This window comes from Chlamydotis macqueenii, chromosome 16 (genome assembly GCF_036417535.1).
Source record: "Chlamydotis macqueenii isolate bChlMac1 chromosome 16, bChlMac1.mat, whole genome shotgun sequence".
Lineage (NCBI taxonomy): Eukaryota > Metazoa > Chordata > Aves > Otidiformes > Otididae > Chlamydotis > Chlamydotis macqueenii.
In genome coordinates this window covers 8,888,004-8,907,997 of record NC_141571.1, presented here as the reverse complement: position 1 = coordinate 8,907,997, position 19,994 = coordinate 8,888,004, and the positions used below count along the sequence as shown (strand labels likewise).

The 19,994-nt window shown below is 40.1% G+C and overlaps 1 protein-coding gene across 2 annotated transcripts; it reads left to right on the top strand.

Moving 5' to 3' along the window:
* Nucleotides 1-8,381: 8,381 nt before the first annotated feature.
* ZFP64 (ZFP64 zinc finger protein) lies at nucleotides 8,382-18,342 on the top strand. 2 transcript variants are annotated; one of them, XM_086760664.1, is made up of 6 exons: nucleotides 8,382-8,499; nucleotides 9,049-9,288; nucleotides 10,387-10,548; nucleotides 11,555-11,617; nucleotides 12,248-12,499; nucleotides 16,289-18,342. In XM_086760664.1, the coding sequence occupies exons 1-6, from the start codon at nucleotides 8,439-8,441 to the stop codon at nucleotides 17,587-17,589; spliced, it is 2,079 nt and encodes a 692-aa protein (XP_086616790.1). In that variant the 5' UTR covers nucleotides 8,382-8,438; the 3' UTR covers nucleotides 17,590-18,342. The 2 variants fall into 2 exon arrangements, with proteins under 2 accessions (XP_086616790.1, XP_086616791.1); XM_086760665.1 differs by lacking the exon at nucleotides 11,555-11,617.
* Nucleotides 18,343-19,994: the final 1,652 nt, after the last annotated feature.

The window sequence follows — 19,994 nt, the reverse complement described above, 5'->3', positions numbered from 1 at the left end:
TTCAAAGTATACTCAATTGTATCAGTCGTTTTGTATAAACAGAAAAAAAAAAATTAGAAATACAACCAAATAGCACCCTCTTCTGGACACTAACACCTCTGCAAAACACTTCTTCAAAAATACAGATTTTGCAGCAAGTCGTAAGAGCTATGCTGGTCCTAAAGGAGAAAGGGAGAGAAGGTAAGATGCTGTAGATAATGTTTAACATTGCATTTTCCAATAAAAGCACAGAAAATATTACTCTGTTTTTCTGTATCTTTTATATTAAATCAATGAAAAAAATAACAGAAACAACCAATTTGCTTCAAAAATAGATTCCAGTTATTAAAGGCTCATTTTCATCACAGTTTCATAATTGCTGCAAGACCTTTCAGGTGGGTCACTCAACAGATCTGGGTTAATAATTTTTTGTATCCAATACATACTGCATTTTTGTCTATTTCTGAGCTTAAGATCATTTTTTTTTTCTACTATATATGTTCATAAAATTGTTTGTGCAGCTACATTCTATTCTGTAGTTCTTTATAAGTGAATATTTTTTATGTATTTGATATTCTGCCTTCTTCAGGAAGATGCTCTTACGTTTCTGATTCTTGACTGAATAAATTTAATTCTTAAGTTCAAGTTTCCAATGCAAATTTAAAATTTGCTTTCAATGAATATGCTGCCACACTCTCTGAAACTCATGAAGCCTGATAATAGATGAATGAGTTTGTTACAGGATTCCTGGAAAGCAAACACATATGACCATGGGGAATACTACCAAGATAAAGACTTAATTGTAAAAATGAAAATGAGTAGCAGTTGAAGTTCAGATAGCATTTCCCTAGATGTGATTTTTGCATGCAGATGTTATTCTAAAGGAACTTAAGATGTTACCCCCTCATGTTTGTTACCCTTTTCATGATCTTTTCAGTGCCTGAAAAAATGAAGTACCAACATCTTGTGACAACAACACAAAGCTAAAGCCTTCTTTCATAGGGATTATAATTTATTTTACTATTTTTTGTGCAGTGAGCAGTACAGAGTTCAAGAATAGTAGCATTAAGTTGTGGTGCAAAACCGAAATACTTTTTATTATTATTTTACCTCAGGACTGACCAAGCTAAATACCTTGATAACTAGAGATCAGTAGATAGCATTTTCTAGTCAAATATCCTCCAATGCTTTGCAAAATAGCAGTATGTTTATACAGTTTGAATGCAGAGTTCTTCGCACACTATTTCTGACAAACAAGATTTAGAGTCATACCTCCCTGTGTTACGGCTGAGTTAATTAAAATTTGCACACAAACAAAGTGTCTCATATACTTTATAATTCTAACAATATCAAATGTAATCTACAGTAGCATAAAAGGAAACGCAACTCTTGCTCACTTGAATTATCCCACTAAATTCAGAATAGTTCTTCTCTTGTAGGAAAAACTTGCAGTTGTCAGGAGCTGTAGCTCCAACGCCTGGGACATGGTATGTAATAAATGACGTATAATTACACAATGCAAAAAGAATTTTCTCTTTATTTTTATCTGTCATCAGCTGATCTAGCTGAAGAAATCTTTTAGCTGAAAAACTGGAGAAGTTTGATGTCTAATAAGCAGAAGTTCTTCTTGCTGTCATCTGACAGTAAAACATTCCTCTTATGGACCTTTGCACAAACCATGGTTGTGTGAAGAAGAAACCCAATAAAGGTGTGTTTGCGGCAAACTGATAGGCATCGCTTGTTCTGAAATTCTGTAGTCTTTCCTATATGCACAGACTTCATGAAAGACAGTAAGATTTATAGAGAAAAACTGAAGGAAGAAGATTATTTTTTGTAAGCCTTGCAGTATATGAATTAATAAATTCTAGTTGTCCTGGCTCTTAGGAATTCCTTTCTGTCTAAATTTCAGTTTTGTTTTCTACTTTCCCTCCCCAGTAGAGTTGAACCTGGGAATAGCATCACTCAATGGCTCGTTAGTTTGACAAAGTGGCATAAGTGACTATAGCTACAATGGTTACTTCCAGCTCAGAAGCATTTATAGGTCTCGAGGGAATTCTGAAAAACACCAGAAAGTCTTTAGGTACTGAATCACAGGCAAGTATTTTGAATCTTTAATTTTTTTTATATATTCTTTTCTATGAGAGTGTCAGAACTAAAATATGGAATATGCTTTTCCCACTTGGTTTCTATTACTTGTAAAGCATTCAAAAGCTTCTGGAATAAAATTACCTCTATGCCCTGCTAGGGAGCAAGCAAAACTCCACTGAGTATCTAGGGAGTCCCTCTGCTGGTGTTGCTTTCCATTTTTAACCCCAAAATAACAATAAAAGTGACTAAATATGAGACTGGAGCCGTACAATCTTAGATCCAGCATTTATTTGTTATCATGTTTATCCTAGTGAAGTTTTACTGTACTTTTATATTCATACAAAATGCGCTGAAATACATTCCACAAATTAACTAGTTTATTTTCAAGTGTGACATATTCATCATCATAATAATGTAAATTTGTTTTAAAAGTTTGTTCAGATTATGAGAGCAGCCAATTTGCATTTAGAAAAAAAAAAGACCTGAAACAAATGCAAAGAGAGAAGAGGTGCAGGAAGGAAGGCAAGGTATGGCAGAGAAATGGTTTGCAAACAAAAAAGCAAATTGCAAACAATAGATTTAAAAAAAACAGCAAAAATATTACAAAGTTTGGAAAAAAATTCATCAGTTTCAGAACAGTTTATGGATACTCCAATTCAGTAAAAATCTGAAGTTCACATAACTCTCAGAAAAAAAAAAAAAAAAAAAAAAAAAGACCATAAAACATTTTCCTAAGAATAATCAGAGCCTGATATAGGAACAGCATTTTCATGCGCAAAAGCCCAAGCCACTGAAAGCTGCCGGTGCCCCCAGCTGCAGCGGTAACAAAATCGGAGAGCTCAGGTACGCACCCGCTGATGCAGCTGGTCACCTGCTCTCACGTACCCCGCACCTCCAGCCGCGCAGGCAGTAACTGAGCGCGGAGACTGCGCCAGCCGAGGCTGCCAGGCACCGGATAAAGGACAATTTATGCTGAGAAGCGACTGCAGATAATCAGAAATTCCCTGAGAAACTGAATTCAATCCTGAAACAATATAGCTAACTTTTCTAATCATAACCGTGTATTTTCCATTGTGTGAAAGACAGTGAAGCGTAGTTGCACAGTTAACCCCATAAAACCCTGAAAATTTCCCCTGTGTGGATTTAGGTCTGCTTTCTGACAATGAATAATTAGACACCTCAACATAAAAATACATTTCAATTTTGCTACAGTATTCATTTGAGATTTAATCACAGTTGTCAATGTACTATTTCAGCAAATAATATTTTGAGTTATTTTACAGTTCATACAGCAGTAAGAAATATCTTAAGGTACTAACTGATTATTTAGACTTTATTTATTGTAGAGGAAAGCAATGACATTGAAAATATTGTATAAATAGCAAATACATTAAACAGCAAAATCCCTACCTTGCATTGTGAATTGAAATGACATTATTTGAAAACATTTGAAAAACATCATCATAATTATATGTTATCAACACAGAGACAGATTACCTATTATTTTAACATAATTAATTTGAGCTCTGCATTTATGTTGCTGTGTATGTCATTATCCATCAACATAATTATGAAATGCTAAAAATTGGGGTTTGAATCTTCAAGTTATCTTAATTGGCTGGGTTTTTTTTCTCTAAATCCACCATTCATTTGTCTCCATCTTCAATGTCTGAAATTTTAAATTATAATTTACATTTCTTTTTTGTCTGTCCCCTAGGCCACATTCCAATCTCGCTTGTCATGTTTTTGCACCATGGCCTTCAAGAGAGATAAGCTTTCCCTCTTCAGTGACCACAAGCTTACAACCAAGTTTATATTCTTTTCTTGCAATACTGTTGGGTATTTTACATCTTCTTGGTATATTCTGGTCATTTATACCTCTGGTTTCTATCTATTTTTTTTTTCCTCTTTTAAACCTATCCTGCACCACCCATTGTGGAAGGCACACAAAACAATAAAAGGTGTAATAGCTTAAAGGGCTTTCTCTATGTCAGGGTTTGCTTTACCTAGCTCAACTGATAACTCTCTTCCCACTACTTCAGTAGGTTTGGGTTGGTTTGGTTTTTTTTCCTCTGAGCTTGCAAGGTAGGATACATTGCCCCTGTGTGATCTCAGATGGCAGAGGGGTAGATGGAAGCTCCGTATGAAGCTGAAAGTCTGCACATTTCTTGTCGTACATAAATGCGTCTCTCCAGGAAAGCACTGAGGCCACAGCTGTCCAACACAGCGCCCGGGAACTCCTGTCTCCGAGGCTCTGATGAGGCCTGACTTTTTTATGCCTCTGACTGATTTTTTTTTTTTTTTTTCTTTCTCTCTCATGATTGACATTTGTCTTTTCTGGGCCTTGTTTGCTTGCACTGCACTTGCAGGGAGCCTGAAGCACTGCAGTATTTTCATTTCAGTCAGGTTAAGGGTGACGAAGATTACACATGCATACTGATTTATGCCTTAAAGGCTGGAAATAGTGTCAAGTGTGATCTCAGCAGAGCTCTGCTCGATGACTCAAGTGCTTGGTACGGTGTTATACTCTCAGACATCAATCCTCGTCCAATAAAATGAAAACTCTCTGTCCAGAACATCATTCAATAAAGTCCTGACCTGTAAGTGTTATTAGTTATTAATAAGGTAATAATGATGTTTTCAATGTTCACGCCAAAGCTAGAATCAAGCCTTTATCAGGCTAAGTACTGCTGAAACACGAAGCAGCGAGCAGTGCGAGCCTCAAAGAGCTTTCACGTGTAAAAGCTGTAAACGTGCGCTTGATAACCGGTATCTCTGCAAGCCACGTCGTGCACATACTCGTGTGCTTCTGAGAACATTTCACTATGAGGATCTTATGCAAAGAAGAGATATAATTAAGTCCAATGTTTTTAAAGACAGGTCCTTACATTAATGTATTTGGAAGTGTCATATGTCAGGAGTTCTTGTAAACAGCAGTGGATCTGAAGGTGGTTGTTATCCCAAAGACAGAAGGTATTTTTTTTAAATATTTCAAACTCTGCATTACATGGAAGTCAGTGCCTGCTGACCTTTTTTTTTCCTTCTTCTTCTAACCATGTATGTAAAACAGAACTCAGAGTGATTTAACAGTTAATATTCCCTTAAGATGTAAAAGGCCAAGGACTTGAACCACAGGCGCCTGCATTGCAAGCTACTGGTTCTTCTTGTGCCAGTGCCTTTCTCTCTCTGGTTTTAACCACACATAGCTGCCTGCACCTGAAAAACTCTTCCCAGCACAGACATTATCAAAATTCCTTTGTCCCTATGAAAAGTATTAATTTGGTTCCACCTCCTCTTCCCCCCATGAAAAAAGCCTGAAAATTCCCAGCCGAGCTGTATTTGCAGCATGCTGGGAAATACCAGCAATGGGAAGAACAACGCAAGAACAGTCCAAGACTGAGCACTTTCCTTCCAATTGCCTTCAGCCCTTGCCAGCATAGGGAACTAAGCAGTTCAGTTTGCTACTGACCAAGTGCTTTGTGCAAGATAGTTGGAAGAAATGATGGAAGAGGTGGAGGGAATTCCTCTTTCAGATGCCAGCTGCAGCAGTACAGTTAGCTCTGAATCTTTTCCCGTAAGTTAATTTAACATATCTCGTTAATAGTGTCCAATTGAATAATGCAGCAAATGTTTCTAAAAGAGCCGGTAAGGCACCAGACGCAAAACCATTCATATCTGACTCAGTAGTCCAACCTCAGACTATCCCGGTATCAATTAAATATTGTTACCCTGACACCCAGTCTGAAGGAACAAGCACATCAGCGAGTACGGCTGCAAGGCTCTTTCCCTGCTGTATTTGTTCTGGCAGTCAAAAGAGGGCACACAGCCTGCCTAACTGTCATTAGGGGTCCTTGGATAAGTGAAAACTCACTTTTAACAAAACACAATGCCTATTCTTTTCTAATCAAGTCAAGCAGGCTTCTATTCCAACGAAAAGGCATTAAATCAAGGGAGAAATAGATTAAAATAAGTTATACTCCAAAGTACACCTGTGACTGCAACTATAATTTGTGGATAGACACAGACAGGCAGACACTCTGTCAGCTTTGGAAATGGGTTATAGTGTTCTGGAAAGAACAGCAAAATGAGTTAAAAGTCAGTTTTCAGTTCTACAGCTCTATCTATACTGTGGAAAAAATAGATTCAGGTTGATTACTCTTACTCTAAGATTTAATTTCTTTTGGATATATTCCCACAACAGTCTCATCAGCACTAACCGTATTCCCATTTCTGTGCTATGCTTTATAGGTACTGGCTGTGTAGCTATGCTAACATAAAACCATCTATATTTCCATAACCAATATAAATGCTTTAATTATTATTATTTTGGGAGAGAGAGGGAATTCTCAATAAATTTTGAAACTCCTAGTAATGTTCCACATTCAATATGCACTGTGCGGAGTTTATTTGGTTTCCTTCTTCATTAGTATTTTAATGTGTTAATCAAATTTTTTATCTAAAATTGGATTAAAATATACCTGAGGTCATGAAGCGAGATACATTTCATCCTTGCAACCAGCACTAGGATGTGCTATCAAACACAGTTAAAAGGTTTCAAAGGGTGGAACTAGGATTATCACATTTTGTGCCTTATCTTGCCCCCCTAACAATCCCATGTCTGTGCTATATTGTTTTGGCAAAATGGGTCAACGGAACTGTCAAGCAGACACCACTTTCCCAGGAAAATAAAACTTCAACTGCAATATGAACTGGCATCTGAAATTCAGAGTATGTTTTGTGCATACGCAAACTATTCTGCATTTATTAATGAATACACCATTATATCTACACAGCTATAAAACCACTCAGCAACAAAATCAAATATGCAAGAAGAAAACAGAATTAATAGTTTGTTTTCCCATTCACGTTATCTACATTGTATGATCTTCAGTTACCCATGTTAGTCCATCTTCCTCCCTCTGCAGCCCCTTTACCCCTGTTTTGCCAGGTAAGTGTGTTCCTCCCACTACTGTGCACTCCCCAGAGCACATCAGAAATATCAATGCCTAACATAAGTTTGAAGGTAGCAGGAGCCTGAATTGGATGCAAAGCGCACGTAGATGGAAAGTGTCTGTCAGGGAGTTCAGCTGACAAATACTGAGTCTTTAATGGTCCCATGCCAGTGGAGATTTTGTGTCTTACAGCTTGGTGAAATTCAAGTAGCAAAAGGCATCTACCCGAAGTAAAGGCCATCTGACTTTAAATTTCCATTTTCTACTTGGTATATGTATAATGCTGTGGGTCTTTCCTGAAGATCTGCATTTTTAATACAGGGCAAAGCAACACAACTTTCAGTGAGCTGGCACTCCAAAATGGCCGACCCAGTTTGTTGCAGCAAAGCACTAAACACACTTGGCACAAAACATGCCAATCCCCTCTAAAAGGGGTGACATCTTACAGGAAGGAGTTTTCTATAACCCTAAGTATGAAGAACGCTGTCTGCCTGTAATGCCCACAGAGGTCTACCTCCAGAAACCCACTCAAAACAATGGAGAGGCTTTCCAGTAACTTCAGTGGGGATCAGGTTCTTATTTGGCACTGAAAATGAAATGATCTTCAAGATTTAGGGTAAGCATGACTGAAGGTTGAGGCCTTGTAAAGGACAAATGGCCCATAAGAAGATAAGGCTTTAAAAGGAAAATTGGTAAGAAAAGCTGGAAAATCAGAGTGGTTTTCTGACAATTATACCCATGCAACCAGTTTGGTTCATTGCTAGTGGTATGCTAGCAATGAACAGGTGTTTGCACGAAGACCAGGAGTACAACCCAAAAGGCCAAAACTCGAAGCTTGTTTTCACTGCTTCTACTATCCCCAGACTTAATCCCAGTGTCGGCCCTAACTGTCTGCCAAACTCCTGCAAACACTGCTAGATAAATTACAGCTCTAATTTAACATAAAGGCCTCTGTGGGTGGCTGGGTTGAAGCACACAAGGCCTTGGCCCCACTACCGCAGCCATGGCAGGGGCGCATGGCCGCCTCAGCGCGGGGTCGAGGCAGCCATTTGCTCCCCGTACACGGGGCAGTCCACCCCTCAGAACGCACAGGCCTCGCGTTGGTGGCCATAGGGTTTAATAATGGCGGATTAGCTTGTCAGGGATATTCCCGCACGGGTCCTGCTTGTGTGGGCGGCTGGCACCAGAAGCCGCTTCAGCCGCGTTAAAGCGTGGTGGGGTGGGCGTGCGCGGCAGCAGCGAGAGCCCTCAGCCCGGCGGCAGGTGAGGGCGGCCGCAGCTTCGCCGCCGCCACTGAGCATGCTCGGCTCCTCCACATCCGCCCCGGCTCGGCGGCGGAGGGGCGCGGGGGATGAGGGTCCCTGTCGGTAATAAGCCCCTTGCAGACAGCGGAGGCGGCGTGCGCTGTTCGCTGCTGCCATGAACCCTGGCGGCGGCGGCGGCGGAGGGGCGGCGCCGGGCTTCCCCGGCCCCGTGCAGTGTAAGTGCCGCTGCGCGCCAGCGGGGTATGCGCGCTCCGGGGCCCGCGCGGCGGAAGCCGAGTTGAGCCGGGGCCTGCGTAGGCCCCGAAACCTGAGTTGCGCAAGAAACAGGCGGGAGCGGAGCCCGGGAACCTGGCTGGGGGGGGAGGGGGAACCCGGGAATCTGGGTGAGCGCCGCGGCCTGCGCAGGCCGTGAGGTGCTGCGGGCTACCGGGAGCGCCGGGCCGGGCGGTCCCGGGCCATGGGCCCTGGGCGAGCTCCGTGGAGCGAGGCCGCCGGCCGCTGGGCGAGTGCCGTCCACGCGGCGGGGACCCCCAGCGGGACCCTGAGGCCTTCGGGGTAACGTGTCCGGGGGCAGGGGCGGCCCGTTCCCCCCGGTTCCCTGATCACCCCAGCGGCTCCAGGCGGGGCCAGGCCGGCCCGGGCCCGAAAGGGCTGCCCCGCGGCCGGGGCGTTTGGTCAGCGGGATGTCTGTGTGTCATTTTGCACGGTTTGACCCGTTTCCATTTTCTCCGGATGAGCTCTTGGCGCTGGTCGTGTTTCCACAGTTCCGGGCGGCACCACGGTGCTGGTGGAGCTCACCCCCGACATCCACATCTGTGGCATTTGCAAGCAGCAGTTCAATAACCTTGATGCCTTCGTTGGGCACAAGCAAAGCGGTTGCCAGCTCACTAGTGCAACAGCCGGGGCTACCAGTACGGTCCAGTTTGTGTCAGAAGAAACGGTGCCATCGACACAGACTCAGACCACCACCAGGACCATCGCTTCGGAGACCCAAACCATCACAGGTATTGTGGTGTCACGTGCCAAGAGCTTGAAAACACTCGACTCGTGCAAAAAGTTGCAACGTAGCCCTCTGCTCATGCGTTCCCATTATACTAAGCTAAATAACAGTTTTCACATTAGTCGTCACGTACCTGCAAGCAAAGTGGGGTGGGGGGGAAGTGATGTGCCGCCTTCTTGGTTTTGGTATGACAGCGGTTACTTAACTTGCATCTCAATTAGCAAACTCACTTAGAGAATTGCTTAAGTCTAATGTGTTGCATAACCAAGTTGTGCAAACTAATTAAAATTGTCAATACTTATGAAAAATAATCACTATACATTTTCTTTTTTGAGTGCTCTTGATGAAAAACAGACACAGAATTGCTGTCAGGTGCCCATCCAGGCCTTTTTATATGAGAACACTGCATTCCCTAACATTGCTCCCACAACTAATTGGCAGGAAAAATATTACTCAAAATTTGTGCCTATGCAAAGGCTCAAGTGAGGTTCTGATCCTACAGACATTTAAGTAAAGCTAAAGTTTTGTTCTGTGTTTGAAGGTTTGCCCTTCTATATTTATTCTATTTTATTGTGGTCTGGGACCTTACTAAAGTCCAAATTATTTTACTTTAATTTGGATAGACAGATTAAGGCAGAGAATCTTGAAGAGCGGTGAAACTGAAAATTCAGGGCTCCCTTCCAGGAATTTGTGTATTGTAATCCCTCAACTCGTTGTGGGTTTTAGATGAGTCATTTTTCTGCTCCATAGTTACTCATCTTTAAAATAAGGGCAGTTACAGCCTTCTGCCCTTTTGGAGTATGGTGATGTTTAATTGATTTAAAAGCTGCTACTTTGGGTGAGATAGTTCCACTTGTTATTCTTGTGAGTAACAGCTGAAAATAGTTACAAGAGGCTGGACTTTTTTAACAAATGTTTACATTATGCCTTTTTGACAACATGTGTCATATTTGAGTGTTTATCTCCAGGAACAGGAATGTTACTGGGAAAAAAAAAAAAAAACCAAAATAGAAAAGCAATTAACAAAACTAGAAAATTAATAATTAGATTTTTTGGATTGGAGAAGTCGATGTTCTCAAATTGAGCCTTTTTATGTGTTTAGTTTCTGCACCAGAGTTTGTTTTTGAGCATGGCTATCAAACGTACCTACCCAGCGAAAGCAGCGAGCCTCCTGCTGCTGCTGTCATCTCTACACCACCAAAAGCACGTTCAAGAAAATCCACTTCATCACTTACACAGAAGAAACTAAACTGCTGCTATCCAGGTAAGGTGTGGACTATCCCGTTTTCCTTTTCATTTTAAAATTGATACGTTTTGTGTAGTGATATGCACAGTAGCTCTGCCTGCCTTAAGCAGTTAAGACGTGCGGAACCTGGAAGGTGAGTTACTCACTAAGAGTGTGATGTGCTACCATGGATACCAGTAGTAGTGTTGCTGTTAAGTTCACGTCCTTAGACTTTGGTGCTACACGGTGGTATACTGTGGCGATGCTGCAGTGGGTTTGCATGTAGACATTGGCCTATGCCCACACACGTAGTAATGTAAGAGGGGAGTCTTGTTACCTTTTTGCTAACTGCCGTTGTACATGAAAAATAGTATACGTGCATTTTGCATTGTATGTTTTGTCTTTGGTCAGTTTGCATTTTTGTAGGGAAGGATTGAACCGAAGTATTTGGAGACCTTGATGAGTAAAAGCCACGCAATATGCGGAAAATGTGTGTGAACAGGCACGCAGATGGAGTAGCCGTATTAATGGTAGCAGAAGTTACAGTCTCTTTTTGCAAGCTTGCCCTCATTTGAAAGGCACATTTCAAATGCTTGGTATTAATTTCTGTGCTCTGAAACTGCAGCACTTTCCACTTGGACTGGCTTCTTGGATGGTGAGCTGTTACCTGAGTTCCCAGTTGCACTGACTTGAAGTCATATGTGGAATTAATTAGCTCCCCCAGCATCTCCTGTGTACTCTAAAGAGCATCTCAAATCTTGGGCAGAAATTCCAGAGAATTTGTTTCAAACCTGATGGAAAGCAGTAATGTAAAGAGTGAATTGCCTCCTAGGGGAAGCATTAGAAAACTAAAGTTCATAGGTAAGCAGGTCACTATTTTAAGTAGGTGTGAATAAATAAGATGGGGAATTTGTTTGCTCTTAATACTTAATTTTAAAGAAAATGTTCCTGAAAAGAAACATGATGCCCAGAATATAGTAGTTTATTTTTATTATTTTGTTAGATTTTTCCTTGAATTTCATAATCTTAATCTTACCGTTTTCAGGTTGCCAGTTCAAGACTTCCTATGGTATGAAGGATATGGAACGTCACCTACGAACACACACAGGTTTATTTAGTTGCTATGTGTTAGTTTTGGTTGGTTTCCTCCTGTTGGCTTTTTGCCAAAAGGTATTTTCCTACAAAATACTGTATCTATAGATAAATTAGATAGAATGTACATGTATGTCTGTACATTCTAGTATTGTAGTTCTTTGTGCCTGGGGAATTGCCTTTTCTATGTAAGCCGTGTCCCACTACAGGCAGTACCACTCACAGCTATGAAGCATGATCACTGTACATCGCTGTAAAGCACAGCTGAATTTCTGAGGTGCAGACCATGTGTCTATCAGGGTACAGTGGTGGTGGTGCATAAACCTAGTTTGTTCTTTATGTGAAACAGTGATTCCAACATTTCACCTCCCTTCCACCTAAACTGCAATTTCAGAATTATGAAAGAAGAAAGTTCCAAAGGGTCTTCTAAATTTGTTGCACTTGTGCATGCAGCCTTCTGGAGCATAGAAGCATTCTTAGCTCATAGGGTGGCTGCTGAAATCCAATGTCCAGCTTCTGAAAACTCACCCCATCTCTATTAAGTGTTTAGTGTGTGGTTTTTTAATTATTATTATTATTGCAACAATATCCTTATGATGCAAAAATTCTTGATGTGTTGATGCTCTTTTTTTTTTTTTTCCTTTAGGAGACAAGCCCCATAAATGTGAAGTTTGTAACAAATGTTTCAGTCGTAAAGATAAGCTGAAGATGCATATGCGTTCTCATACTGGGGTGAAGCCTTACAAGTGTAAGCACTGTGACTATGCAGCTGCTGACAGCAGCAGCCTCAACAAGCACCAGCGCATTCACTCCAACGAGCGTCCTTTTAAATGCCAGATCTGTCCTTATGCAAGCCGCAACTCTAGCCAGCTAACTGTGCATCTGAGATCCCACACGGGTAAGTTTATACTAAAATTCAGATCAGTAAAGGTTTGAAGGTCATAGGGAAGGTTTTAAAAGGTATACGAGTGACAAGATGCCAGAAAGGGCCTATTCATGTTCTCAAAAGCACCTAGACATCCAGCTACTGTGAATTTCTTGGGCGTAGGATCTAGTAGGGCAGTGTAGGTCTGCTAAAAATACCTGGAAGCAATCAGAAGACAGATCTAACTCTTGGTAGATTTTCTTCTATATTGCCTATTAGATGTTCTTAAACTAGTAGAACTCAAGAATCTTATTGATTGATTGATTAAGAGTATCTGGGTTCCTATCTGTGTCTCTCAAATCTTGTTGACTATATTAGAAACACAAATTACTTTATAATTGAACTAGTTATATCAGTGCAAACCTCAGCTGCGTAATTTAATTTTTCTTGCATCAGTAAATTAGCAAGTAATCAGCAATTTAATTTACATCATTTTTTGACCTTTCTTTGTGGTACCTTCCATGTGCAGACTGGTGGACATGAACAGTGTAGCTGGGACTGTGTTCTGTCCATATCATTTTTGCTCTATGGATAGAAAGCTTTATGCTCCAGGCTTATAAAGATTGTATCATTTTGTTTTTGTATTATTTGCTGAAGTTTCATTTTAATCAGTTTTCTCTGTTCTAGATTGTTCGTAGAAGAGATTTGCTGTAAAGATACTACCATATGGTTGTCTTTATACAGTTGTATGTTGTTTTTCACCTAATCCAGGGTACTGGATTAGTTTCTGTGTTGTCTTTTCACAGAACTAATCAAATGTATAATTTTAGCTGCAAGGTGGCTAGGTTCAAAGCTAATCTAGTAATCGCTGAACCATATCCTCCATCTGATTCTGAATTCGAGTACTAAACAACATTAGTTCAGATGTGTGCAAGATAGGATTTATTTTGAGCAGATAAAAGAAATAAATCCCTTGTGCATTGTGAAGGAGGAGAAAGTTAAACCAATCTGTCTCTAGCAGAAAAGAGTCTTTTATACTTCACAAATCTGCTGTGATGGAACAGGCAGGACTGTCAGGCAGTTGTTTTACAAATTTCCCTCTTTCTGTTGCTGTGTAAGAAGATGTGACGGTCAGTCACGATAGTATGGGTTGTTATGAGAAGTTACATGTTAGTAAACACACTAATTGGAGAACTTGCTTTTTTGCACTTGGAGAATTGCATTTTTCCCATGTCGTATAAGAGTGTGCATACTTCTGCATTTACGTACATGGGCAGGTATGCTCTGAATTTGGCTGTGGGAGAACCTATGAATGATCATGGTTCTCTTGTATTTCCAGTAGAGTTAGATTTTTTTGTGGCATTAAATATTGCAGTAGTTGGGAAGGGGTTTTAGGCTACCTTCTTTCTTTTGGGCAGATCAGTCTGTTGTATCTTAAAGGATCTAATTATGCTAAAATTCGAGTCTGTAGTTTTGTTGTCTCTTCCATTTCTCTAAATCCTCTTTTGTAAAATAACTTCTTTTGACTTACTGAAAAGAGACACAAGAACTTTGAAAGTAAACATTTCATCCCGTTAGGTTACAAAGCTGTTAGGCACACAGCCAATTTCAGGGGAAAAGTAGGACTAGTATGTAGAATACATTGCGTACTGGAATTAAATTAGTCATTCTCTAGAAGGAGAGTGTAATCTACATTGCTCAGCATGAGATCATCTACATAGCATTACTTGAACTAGTCATATGAAGATCAATTTTCTGTTAATTGGAGTAAAACTATTTTTACAATTAATAATGCCAGGATCAGACACTTTTTTTTTTTTTTTAAGCTATATTCTGTCAGTGTCAATTATGTATGGACAGAAATGTAAAGAAATGTAAGTAGTGGACCACTCTTTAAATGAACTGAACCGACATACTTTGCTATATTCAGTAAAATTACTAGTTCTTTTTCATATGTTATGCTACCCTGTATGTGAAAATTAAGTCACTGAAATACATACTGTGCCTTCGTCAGCAAAGTAAATAAAAATTCAGTAGCTAAGCGTGCAGCTGAGACTGTAAAATAAACTAGATGAACAAACAGTGCATCTTCATTAATAAAATTTGTTTAATATAGATAATACAGCATATATCTCAATTATTAAACAGATACATGGATTAGCACAGTAGGCCACAACTTGATTTGAAAAATATGCAGCTAAACCTATGACCTGTGTAGCTGAATAAGCAAATTATGCAAAATTATACAGCTGTCACAAACTCTATAAAATATTAACTTATAAAATAAATCAGCCATTTGCAGTTCGATTATTAAAGATATAAATGCTGGCTGAACTAAGTATGCTGCCTTTTTCCTTCCCTTACCAAGGGTCTCTTAGAACCTAATAACACAGTTCTACTTTGTCAAAACAATACCTACCTAAAGACTTCAGGTACTTTAGAGAGCTATATATTTACATTAAAGAAAAAAAAAAGTGTTATTTAGTTAACAGTTATTTAGCTGGGTTAGTAGGTTTGCTTTGGATTTTTTTTTTCTTTTTTTTTTTTTTGTAGTGACTTTAGAACGGAGTCACTGGTGTTTACCCTGGAATTGATTAAACAGAGCTAGAGCTTCATTTGGCCATGCATGTTGTTACACAAGCCTGCAAATAAAGAAAATGCAAAATAGTGGTTTAGATCCAGGCAATTCTAATAGTTATTTGTGTAGGTAGTCTGACATAAACAGGCTTACAGAGATCTTGCAAATGAGTATGTTCATTTTTCATGATTTATTGGTTAAGAATTTAGATTTCTGGATCAGCATTGCTCTCAAAAGAAAAAAAAAAGCATTTATGAATATTTTATGTACTTGTTTTGCGTGAATGCAAACTGATACTGGATTTTCTTGAAGTGATCTGTGGAACATTAGTAGGTGTGCTACATGGGGCAAATATCTTTCTTGGTTGCTGTAATGCCAGAAAAAACAAAAGCTTAGTGTTACTTCTCTGTGTAAGCATACTTCCCCAGAGAAAGACTTGCATGCATGTTTCATTAGTTTCACATTTGTTATTTCCATTTCCATCTATGTTGCTGTGATCTCTCTTTTTTTTTTTTTTTTTTTTTTTTTTTTTTTAATAACTGTAGTAATGACTGTGGTTGTGCAGTCACCTAACACTGATGTAGGTAGGGATTTTTGTCACTACCTATGCCAGCAGTAGTATTTGTGCTGCACCACGTGAACCAGGCCAAAAAAATAATCAGTTTTTCTTGTCAGCTAATCTAACTCAGCTATACAAATGAGCAGTATGGCTCGTGCACATTAAGCATCTGTTTCTGCAGTAGCCTACCATTTACCTAGGCTTAAAGCTAACCTACAAGCTTCCCTGTAAATCTTGTAGTGTGAACCCAAGACATAGATGTGTTTGTTATTTTATTAGACTTCAAAAATAGAGATGCTGTTAAAGTTAGTGGTTATTTTTGTTAATTTTAAACACTAGTTGAGATACACCGTTGCTAAAGAGGGACAAATGAGAAACTTCAGTTGCTTCTCTGGAGCACACTGAACAGTTTTACACACAAAATGAACTAAAAATGCTGAATATCTAAGATGCGGACATGAAGAAGCAACAGATGGGGGCAGGCATGCTCGTGGAGAGTTCGCGCACAAATATGCCAGATCAGGTGATAAATACTGTGCCGTTGAAGTTCTCTACATCTTGAAAATATGTTGGGAGCTTACAGGTATTTAGAACAAGTCAGCTGTACATAATTCATTATAGCATTGGTCCCTCCAGTGAGTCTCAGTGTCTTATCTGTAATTTGAACTGTGTTCTGTCTTGACAGGAGATGCTCCTTTCCAATGTCAGATGTGTCCTGCTAAATTTAAAATCAACTCGGACTTGAAGAGGCACATGCGTGTGCATTCTGGTGAGAAACCTTACAAATGTGAGTTCTGCGAGGTCCGGTGTGCCATGAAAGGAAATTTGAAATCACACATTCGTATCAAGCACAGCATGGAAAATACTCTCAAGTGTCCAGAGTGTGAATTTCAGTGTGGAAACAAAACAAGCCTTCGGCACCACATAAGAACTCATCAGCCCGAGCAGCCAGTGAAGTGCTCGGAGTGCAACTACTCTTGCTCCAACAAGGCAGCTCTGAAAGTGCACGAGCGAATTCACTGCAAAGATCGTCCTTTCAAATGTGAATTCTGCAGCTTTGATACCAAGCAGCGGAGCAACCTGACAACTCATGTGAGGAAAGCTCATGGTGACAAAGTCAAGTCCAAGAAGCAAACAGTGGAGAAGAAGGAAGGAGATAGGCCAAAGCAAGGTGGCTCCAGGCAAGTTGCCAAATTGGATGCCAAGAAAGCTTTTAAGTGTGACCTTTGTGATGCTTCCTTTGTCCGAGAAGATTCTCTTAGAAGTCATAAGAAGCAGCACAGTATGTATAATGGATCTAAAAATAATGAACTGGCTGTTCTGCAGCTTCAGATGGATCCCAGTCGGCAGACCAGTGCCCCAATTACTGTCAGTCACCTCCAGGTCCCACTCCAGGCTGCTCAGGTTTCTCCATACAATGAGGGAAGGGTCAAGATCATTGTGGGTCACCAGGTCGCTCAGACTAACAGTATTGTCCAGGCTGCATCAGTGAATGTCGTGCCTCCTACGTTAGTTAGCCAGAACCAGGAAGACCTCTCGGCTAACAGCCGCTTGCAGCTTCTGGGCCAGGTCAGTTTGTTGGCACCACCTCCGCCTCCCATATCTCAAAGCCAAGCAGGGCCTGTGGCACAGCCAGCAGTTCTTCTCACAACCCATGACCAAAGTGATGGAAGTGCTTTACATCAGACTCTGATTCCTGCTACTCCTGTCAGCAGTCATGAGGCTTCAGCAAACCAAGCTTTCATCACCGGCTCTGGAATCAGCTGCTCTGACTTAGAAGGCCTTAATGCTTTGATACAAGAAGGAGCAACAGAAGTGACTGTGGTTAGTGATGGAGGTCAGAGTATAACCGTGTCCACTTCAGCTCCCCCTCCTCCTATCTTTTCTTCATCCTCTCACACAGAAGCCCCAAAGCAGACCTACTCTATCATCCAAAGTGGAGCCCATACAGCTTTGCTGTGTCCAGCAGACTCCATTCCAGATTAGTCACAAAGTACTGTTACTAAACACATTTCGGTCTCCAAGGCAGTGCTGAATTCAGCAGAAATGCATAGAACATAAGTAAATGCAGAATTTATCCTACGAAGCCAAATACCTTCCACTTTACGCATTTGACTTGTCTGTATGTGGAAACATACATCTTGTATGTTGGAAAGAGGATGTGTGTATTTATGTGCCTCTGTTGAAATCAGAGGCTGTGTTTGCTGTAAAGGCTGAGCATGGAAGCAACTGTTGACAATTTCACCAAGCAGTAGGCTTCCCAGAATATGATTCTTGTATTGTGCTGGCTAAAATAAGAGCCTCATTTTATGATGAATTACCTTCACAGACAACTTGTCCTTTCGTGCACACACAAGAAGGTAATAGTCCAAGCCATTCTGAAGTATATTTTTAAGTAAAGTTTGTTTCAGTTACATGCAATCTATGCATTAACTGCGCCTGGCTGATTGTTGATCTGTGAGAAATGTCTACTACTGGGTCTGATGCAGCCCTAGTAAAGTTTAAGGGGGCTGTTCCTTAATATCTGTAGAAATTGCACCTGGCACTTAATCTCGAAATGCTTATGCAGAAGACCAGGCGATTGTTTTTAGAAAACGAAAAAATTTTGTCCATCCATCAGTAATGACTTTGTTAGCAAGAACACTATTGCAAATTACGTATGTGGCACAGTGATCTCTGTCAGAGGCACCTGTGTTTTAAAGAACAAAACAACTGCAAATATATTTTTTACAAACAATACTTAAATTTTGTTTTTATTTTGATGCTGCCTGTTTGTAGTTGCATGGGTGGTAAAAGTGTGTTACCTTTGGGCTCTGTTCTTTTCAAGTTAAGGGGGGAAAAGGAAAAGATTGAATTCATTCAATTTAAAATTAAAAATTAATAGATTCCGATTCAAGGTCTGAAACTCAAGCATGAATTCAGATTGTATCACAGTGAGATAGTAGTTTACCATTATATGATGCACACGTCTATAATCAATCAATTCTAGGCTATATTTTGAACGATGCAATATTATAGTCCTACCTGGTGAGCATTCTTGTAGTGGTAGCTAATAATATCTTCATAGAATCATATAGAATCTATACCAAACTCTCTGGTTAAAGAACTGGGGAAAATAGATGGCTTTGTAGGTGCCTGGATCTGCAAAAATCAGAGATCATTTCACAGCCAAACAGCATCCCAAGGACAATTGTTAACATACATGAAGACTGAAAAGAGGTTGTTATCAAAACCAGCTCTGACATTCCCTCTTGGAGAATCAAAGTCAAGTTAAATTTCGCAGTATTTACTAGTGGGAGACATTGAATGATTGCTTTATATGCTAGAAACAAGCTTGGAAAACTTAAAGATTATATAATTAGGGCGACTTTCTGAATTGGCCTCCTGTTTGTTTGAAATTTTTCTCTTGTACATTATTTTGTGTATGTGGGGGTGCTCCCCGCTCCTTTTCTCTGTGTGGTGCATACTCTATGTACAGTGTAAGGCTTCCTGCTTTACAATGATGAGTAGGAAAATGCAATTGTAACTCACAAGTACAGTCAGAGAGGTTGTTCTTGAAAGTGTGACTTTTTTTTTTTTTAAATAAGGGTTGTTAAAACTTGAATGCTCCAGTATCACTGTCTTCGTTATTTATGGGAAATAGGGTTTTTTTAATATCCATATAGCTTCTGCCTTCCTAATCCTTGATTCTAAATTAATGTTATTTTAAAACAAAAAACCCTTCCAAATAATCTTGGTTTTAAAATCTGAGTTTTGATTTGAACTGTCTGACAGTATGCCTGACGCTTGTGGATATCGGAAAAGACCGCACTCCGGTTAGAGACAGAACCTTCATAAATGCTTAACTAAAAAGGCGTTACTGAAGACTTGTTTCGTAGCCCCATGCTGCCTTGCAGTAGGGAGCAAAAGTTCTGAGTTCACTGACAGTTGTATTTCAGGGCTTACTATTTCCTGCACTACTTCTCCAACTTTTCTGGTGATACAGGTTAGTCACCTGTTAATTATCTCCCTTCCCTACAGATAGGTGATTTAAGGAGCTGACCCAGTAACAAGCAATTTATTTTTATATAAAGTAGAAATAGGTGGGAGGCTTTTGCTATGTTAGATCACTGCAGAACATTCATTGAGAAGAATACATTGAAAGCTTAGGTACTTTGAATTTTGACACTGATATTGCTGTTTTGCTCTCTGGCTATGTTTTGTTGTTGTGCCTAGCACAGACTTGACTTTTTTATTTCAACTGTATTGAGACTCCTTGTCAACGCTTGAAAGATAAAAGGTATCACAGGTAAGTGCTTGATCTTGTTATATGTGATCCCTGATATCCAGGTTGTAAATGATCGCTGGAGCAGCATAGATCAAACACTTTGTTATCTTTGAGTTAAAATGCG

Bases quoted from the DNA above. Each gene is read 5' to 3' on its own strand.
- ZFP64 (XM_086760664.1), top strand. From the start codon at position 8,439: ATGAACCCTGGCGGCGGCGGCGGCGGAGGGGCGGCGCCGGGCTTCCCC. The intron at 10,549-11,554 runs GTAAGGTGTGGA...TACCGTTTTCAG, and splicing joins ACTAAACTGCTGCTATCCAG to GTTGCCAGTTCAAGACTTCC. The intron at 12,500-16,288 runs GTAAGTTTATAC...CTGTCTTGACAG, and splicing joins GCATCTGAGATCCCACACGG to GAGATGCTCCTTTCCAATGT.